This window comes from Corticium candelabrum, chromosome 3, assembly GCF_963422355.1.
Source record: "Corticium candelabrum chromosome 3, ooCorCand1.1, whole genome shotgun sequence".
NCBI classification, from domain to species: Eukaryota; Metazoa; Porifera; class Homoscleromorpha; order Homosclerophorida; family Plakinidae; genus Corticium; species Corticium candelabrum.
The window spans coordinates 4,052,498-4,059,997 of NC_085087.1; the positions used below are offsets into that span (position 1 = coordinate 4,052,498).

At 38.9% G+C, this 7,500-nt stretch overlaps 2 protein-coding genes across 2 annotated transcripts in view; one reads left to right on the plus strand and one right to left on the minus strand.

Moving 5' to 3' along the window:
• The window catches only part of LOC134176910 (uncharacterized), a 3,510-nt gene extending 262 nt beyond the window's left edge, over positions 1 to 3,248 (plus strand). The window contains exons 1-3 of the mRNA XM_062643591.1: positions 1 to 34; positions 1,428 to 1,913; positions 2,727 to 3,248. The exon at positions 1 to 34 is cut by the window's left edge and continues 262 nt beyond it. Coding sequence (XP_062499575.1) covers positions 1 to 34; positions 1,428 to 1,913; positions 2,727 to 3,200 — 994 coding nt within the window. The 3' untranslated portion in view covers positions 3,201 to 3,248. The remainder of the gene's footprint in view (positions 35 to 1,427; positions 1,914 to 2,726) is intronic.
• Positions 3,249 to 3,285: 37 nt separating this feature from the next.
• Positions 3,286 to 7,500, minus strand: part of LOC134176909 (protein eyes shut-like) — a 9,967-nt gene continuing 5,752 nt past the window's right edge. Inside the window, exons 4-8 of the mRNA XM_062643590.1 lie at positions 7,285 to 7,500; positions 6,331 to 6,510; positions 5,959 to 5,995; positions 5,277 to 5,901; positions 3,286 to 3,478 (exon numbers count right to left, since the gene is read on the minus strand). The exon at positions 7,285 to 7,500 is cut by the window's right edge and continues 394 nt beyond it. Coding sequence (XP_062499574.1) covers positions 3,464 to 3,478; positions 5,277 to 5,901; positions 5,959 to 5,995; positions 6,331 to 6,510; positions 7,285 to 7,500 — 1,073 coding nt within the window. The 3' untranslated portion in view covers positions 3,286 to 3,463. The remainder of the gene's footprint in view (positions 3,479 to 5,276; positions 5,902 to 5,958; positions 5,996 to 6,330; positions 6,511 to 7,284) is intronic.

Below are 7,500 nucleotides of genomic sequence, written 5' to 3' on the forward strand. Positions count from 1 at the left end.
ATCAGTTGAACAGACGTATCATTTTCGACTGGAGGTAACACGGTAGACTTGTAGTTTTGATTAGCATCTACCGTAATTATTCTAATTGCGGTATCCGAATTTAGCGCCATCTGGAGTTGCAATTATTATTAGGCTCTAATTAGAGCACCTTTTGGAAACAACATTATTTTTTAGAGGCGCCTAACTAACTAGAATCATTCAATAAGTGTTGATTGATTGCCTAAATGGCGCCTCACTGCTGTATCCTGTAACATTTTCTAGATGGTATTGGGGAACAGCTAATTTGAAGATTTGCAAAGCACAAGTTAGGGTGCACCTAACATGATTAGTAGTGTAGTATCTTACATTCTACAATGAGCCCTATGACTCTAATTACTTAAGCATCCTCTTCTAGAAGTGAAGCGCCTTGTAGAGTCCTAATTATTTTTACACTGTAATTGGAGAGCAATTTAGATTGACAATTATCTAGAGGCGCCATATAATTAGAATAATTGCGGTAGTTTATTTCTATATATAAAATGATTTTTATTACATGCAAGTAATTTGTACGTACACCAAGTTGCAAACGTTGTATGGTCACACAGAGAATATAATGGTCACTTTAGTAAATTTGACAATAAAAAACGTTATTACAATGTTAGATTTTAATCTAATTAGGCCACTGCTCTCGTTCATGTTCAAGTCACAACATAGCATATATTTGTCGATTATTACTATAGCAGTACAGTATACTAGCTTGAGGGTATAATATATGATTATTTTGTTATTATACGTATAATTCAATGATTTGTTTATGGAAGTATGACGCGGCGAAAATGGGTATGGCTACGTGAGACTAATTTCTGCAATGCAGAGCAAATTGATAAGATTTTGTGTACAAAAATTTTCTATCATTTGCATCCCGTTCAATTTTAACATAAATGTCCTACTCAACAAACGTCTTGGTACATACGTAGTCCATAGGGGTAGAGCCAAGGGGGCGCCCCACTGACGGCACGAGCCCCTCAACTTTTAAAGCTGTGATTGCTTAGTAGATCAGATTAATGGTAAAAAGCTTTAGCTGACCTGCAGACATACAAGAATTAAGGACAAACATAGAAGACCTAGCGTGACGTGACATCCTATAATAGTGTTGTTGTTATTTACTGATTTCTTTTGCTGTGTTACATGCATGATTAATTAATAATATATTCACTCTAATGTTTATTTAATGAGACGCCCTCCTTGGGCAAGTTTGCCCCCTCGACCAAAACAAGGTTGCTACACTCAGCTACATTGTTTTGTAGACACAAATGACTTCAATTAACATACTGTAATATGCTCTAGTTGCTAATATACATTTTTGTTTGAGCATTGCGTTTTGTTTGTACTCACGCTCTTACATCAACTAGCTAACCAGTATGCATAACTGCTCAAATTTGTTTTAGATAATGAAGAGGATCTACGAAAAATTTGGAGTTGATCCCAAAAACTATTCAGTGATACTTACTGTACGTGAGCATGACAGAGACTTACGTACAATGATGGCCGACATAATGTTCAACGAATTGCAAGTGCCTGCATTGTATATGGCAAACGAAACCGCTCTCTCGTTACTCTACTATCGAAAATCCACGGGCATCGTAGTACTCTGCGGTCACACGAATACGAGCATCGTCGCCTTCCAAGATTGCAAACGTCTTCCGCATGATATCCTGCTGGAATACGGTTGGAGTAATATCAACGGACAATTGATGTCACGGTTTGGTAGGGCACCGTCCGGGGTCGTCACCGATCATACGACTCAACCATTCGACAGGATCAGCTACGCCAGACGAAACGCACTGATAATAAATCGAGATTACATCAAGAGAAGAGATATAGAGAAATTCGTAGCCTACCGTACAGTGCAAGAAGATATCATTGACCCAAAGGTACGTGTAATGTAGATACCGTATTTCTTCAATTAAACGCCGTTTATTTTAGCTAGGGTTACATGTAACTGCGGTGCTTAATTAATAAATATGATTTGCCTTCAAACTTCGAGATAGACCTATTGAAATGCGACGTCTATTCAAGGGCAGCGTTTATACTTTCTGTACTTTTAGCTGCGGCGTTTAAACGAGAGCGCCGTTTACTCCAGGGCTGTGTATAATCGAGGAAATATGGTACTGTGCATACCTATATGACGCAAGTTTTTGAAGCAAACACACCCTGCATGCATAGACCTAGATAGGGACTGTTCAAATTTTCTCACGAGCGTATGCTTTTTGCATATATCCTCCTTCATCCCCCTAAAAGCGTAGGTAACACTGTTGACCGCCAGACAATGATTATTTGCCTTGTAGACATCACTCCTAGCTAATATGCGCGTATATATTAACCATGGGCCATGCAAAGAAGCCATGGTCTCTCCAATGAGTTTCAGTGATATTTGAGGAGCATCCAACGTCAACAGGCTTCAATCTCTAGCCCCGTTCTTCAACCAATAATGACATGCAGCTCAAACTAGAATGGTAGTTGATTAAATTTAGTATGAGAGAGAGAGTGTGTGGGAAGTCCAACTCCGCCTTTGCACCACCGAAAAGCTTCAACTAGACACAATTATCGCAACATAAACTGCAGGACTGACATATGCATTTATAAAAGCGTGTACACCTGGTGACCAGTCTCCCTCCTCACCCCTATCACATGTTTGTATATAAGCTCGTAAAATCAAAATTAAATAGCAAATTTCTAATTCTTAGGTTTCAGACTCAGTGTATGATCAGAAAGTATCTTGTGACGGCTTCTTTTCGCCTCATTCCCTGGATCTCCAATCGGATCAACTAGATAACCAAAAATGTATTGGAATTCAAGACGCGGTGTTCAATGTCGTCAAAAACCAAACAAGCCCAAAAAGAGGTCAACTCCTCAACACTGTAGTTCTCTGCGGTGGAGGCTCAATGTTACCCTCGCTTGCAGAAAGATTATGGACAGAACTCGACCAAGTCTCGGGCAGATGGAGAAAAGAAGAAAATCTTCCAATTCCGACAGGCGAAGTCAGCGTCTTTGTAAAACCTCATCGTCAATACAGCGGATGGTTAGGTGCGAACGTGATCGCTCATACGGAGAATTTTGAGAAGGAATTCATGATCCAGAGATCAACATATTGTACAGAGGGAGACAAATGTCTGTCCTTCTCGGACAACTCTCTACCACTCAACAAATACTGGTACTAGATGAAAGTCATGAATAGCGTTGGACTGACATGGTTAGTTGCTCAACCAAATTGAGTTGTGGCACAGATCAGACAGTGAGCAATAATACCAATCACAAAACAAATTAATAGATTTCTAAACATCAGGACTTAAAAATTCAACCAGATATAAATGAGTTCTCATTTTTCATCTCTGTGCACGTCAATGCTGTAGGCAAACTCTACTGTGTCCGTTGATATAAATATACAACTATAGTTGACACTACAAAGTTCCTATACCGACATCTAATTGGGCCATCCCTGTAAACAAAAAACACAAGATTATTAATAAAATAATAGATTGATTAGTAGTATGAACAGATTTTGAGTTCAAGTCTGTGAGTCAAAGTGCACCAATCGGTCAATGCAGACACATCAACATATCTGAACACAACATTGGAGTCCATGCAGATACCAGACATAACAATGTATATTCACTCATTCTGTCAACGCCTCTCTGCAGATTGGAATATAAGGCAAAATTTATGGTCGGACATCACACTCTGCAACATTTTAAATTTTGGGCATTCATTCTTATTTGATTTCTGTATCTATTTGCTATCAAAATCAAAAGATAACATTTGGCTTGTTTGCTATAGTTCTGTTGCATGATTGTCATAATGGTTACTATTCATTGTAACTAAAATGTTAGTTAAAGCAAAGCCTATAAAGTAATGACATGAACTGATCAAGAGGTCAGCAAGCTAATTATCAAGAGCATGCTGTTGTTCAACAAAAAAACTTAGTCAACAGCACGTGGCCCTCCCACCATTAGTCCTATTCAACTGCAGCTAGTGCAATAAACGGTGCCAGGGGCAATAAATAAGATATTGCTCTAAAACGTCATTTTGCACTCACGCAGCTGGAGGTCATCAACTCTTAGATCTTGCCTGCTTCTGTCCGTTGTCTGGACTTTGGGTCACTCACTGATTCCCTACCAGTACCATCCATGCAATAACTATTACACCTTTACCAATCATGTGGGTATGTCCAATGAAAGCAACATTGTGGTCAGTCAGAATACAAGTTGGTCGGTCAATGACTGATGACTGACCATTATATTCCACCCTGCTCTGGATACTGACTTGAATTATTTTTTTATTACAAGACACTTAGTGAGTACATGTTTAGATGCCAAGCAATCTTGACAGTTTGATGTCATCAGTACATGAGGTACAAGATACCAATATTTGCAAAATAGACTTGACTGATTGGTGTAATGGTCTGTGGCACAAATGTTTGAAAATCCCCGAAAGCAAAAGTTGCATAGAAAGTTAGGAAAGATTGAAATGTATGCATCATTGTGCTATGTGAAAGAGATGATGCAAAAGGCGATTAAATGTTTCTGTCAAGATCGAGGGCTTCCGAAAATACAAAACATGATTGTGTGACAAGTCTCTTTCAACAACAAAAATGCCTAAATAAGTATTGTTTCAGGTCAGCTGATCAAGTTGACATACATGTACTTGGTAACATATGCTCTTGCGTGCATGCACACACACACACACACACACACACACACACACACACACACACACACACACACACACACACACACACTCGTGCAACAACGTATTCATATCTACAAGCACCAAACGTATGCATGCACACAAACCAATTGCCATGGGTGCATTCAATCTGCCCATTCCAACTACTCCGAAACGAAGAAATTAGTCATTTCAAATCAAACACTCGTTCAACTCAAACCACATTCTGGAACGAGGGTTGAAGTGTGTGACGCTTGTGCAGTAGTTTCTGTACTTATGTCGTCACGGCTGACTGAATACTGCTGCATTTCCAACCCTTCATGCGGATACACCATCTGACAATGTTAGGTGACCTTGAGTTAGGAGGTGGAAGTAATAGCCAGGTGGATAATCAATTGTAGAATACAAGTTTGGCTGACCTTCTCGCCGTTCAAATCGAACGATTATTCCCGTATCCCTAGTATTCCAGAATAGTTGGAATGGGCAAAAAAAATCGAATGCGCCCCAATAAATAAACACATCAATACCCCTCATCACAACCAACAAATACCACGCAATCGCATACGACTCACTAAATATTCATTTCTCGTTTCATTTGAATAGTAGTTATGATCGTGCTGACGTGGCCCTAAATGTATCGTCGTCTCTACAGTAGACATCTTTCTCCCGATGTTATTATACGGTGGATCACGAAGCTCGAGTTCCTCATACATCACTTCTTCGGGTGGAGGACAAGTCGGTGTCACCGGTTCAATTTCCTCTTCAGGTGGCGGTGGCGGCGGAATCATCAAAACAGCTGACGGTGGACGAGCCCGAATCGAATCCGGAACAAGCAATGAAGACGAAGTCTGCTTCTGGTTGATCGCTTCTTCAAGCATTGCCGGATTTTCATACACAATCTCACCCGGGTGTCCTTCCCAGAAACCTTCGTGAGCTATCGGTGGTCGTTGCTTTTGTTGTGTTCTCATCGAACCAGATAACGTCAACTGTCTCGTATACGGCTTGTCTTTCGGGTGGTCGTGACTGCCGATTGCGGCTATAGTCGAACGTCTGTTCAAGTTGACATACGGCGGACAAGCGGCAGGGTTTTGAAACATGGCCGTCATGTTGCAGTCTGCGTCGGATTCTGATATCATCGGTATGCTGCTCGGGCCTCTTATCGAATACGAGTTGCCACCACCGTCTCTCCTCGACATCCTACGAACACAATACTTTAATACATCAGAGTTAGTAAGAGGTCAAAAAGGTACACACTCGAGCCTCTTTGAAACTTTATCCATAACCGTCCTATCTGGAGAAACAAACAACAACAATTCATATGAAATACGCTCATTGTAAGGACCCAATAATTATATATTAATTAATAGATTGTTAGTATAAATTGATCATAGATATTAATTTGTAAAAATTAACAATTAATTACTAATAGTAATATTTATTATTAATTACTACTGTTAGTACGTGTGTATGTATATCTGAATACATATATTTGAATGATTAAATACTAAAAATAAATTAATTTAATTAATATTGTTATTACAAATGTGCTTATTTATTTTAAATAATTAACATAATTCTATTTAGCATTACCCATTTATCATCAATTCACAATAACCATAAACATACATTTCAATTTTTTGTAGTGTTTCCAGATCAAGATGGCGACAATGAAGACGAGAAACAAGACAAAAGAAACAACCAGTAAGATAAAGACCGGATCAAGCCCACCAGTCTTGACATCCCTCAGCGAGACCGGAACACCAACATCCACAACAACCGATGGCTGCAAAGAGGACGAAGCGACATCTGCAAGCAAACACGTTCAATCAAATGAAACAGCAGAGAGAAAATTGTCAGGCAGTTGCATAAACGATAAATAGAATACCATACTTTCATCGAATAGTAACCCGCATTTTGGTAACCTGTGGATCTTATAAGTTTGGAAAAATAGTAAACCATAGATCTGATCAGTTTGGAAAATAGTAACACGTGGATCTTATAAGTTAGAAAAAATTGTAACCCATGGATCTAATCAGTTTGGAAAAATAGTAACCTGTGGATCATAAGTTTGAAAAATAGTAAACCATGGATCTGATCAATTAGGAAAAAATAGTAAACCATGAATCTGATCAGTTTGGAAAAATAGTAACCCTGTGGATCTTATAAGTTTGAAAAAATAGTAAACTGTGAATCTTATAAAAATAGTAACCCATGGATCTTATAAGTTAGAAAAAATAGTAAACCATGAATCTGATCAGTTTGGAAAAATAGTAACCCATGGATCTTATAACTTTAAAAATAGTAAACCATGAATCTTATAAAAATAGTAACCCATGGATCTGAACAGTTTGGGAAAATAGTAAGCAGTGGATATGATCAGTTTGTAAACAATAGTAACACGTGGATCTTATAAGTTAGAAAACATAGTAACCCATGGATCTAATCAGTTTGTAAAAATAGTACCCCAAAGATCTTATTAGCTTGAAAAAGCAACCCGTGGATCTTATAAGTTTGAAAATAATAACCCATGGGGAAATAAGGTACGTTATGCATAGAAAGTTAAGTGACAATAATACTAACCAAAAGTAGTCGGCGACCACAAACTGTGAGTTGATACAGAACTCGTTTGAAGACTCGACATCATCATGGTCACAACTGTTGATCTTGTGGTTAGCAACAAGGGCGTGGCAACCCGCCCCAAACTTTCAGACGTCACATGACCAACAGGCGATGATGAAACAATCGACCCAACAGCAGCTGCCAGCGAAGAACCGCCAGAAGAAACAGTGAAAGCCG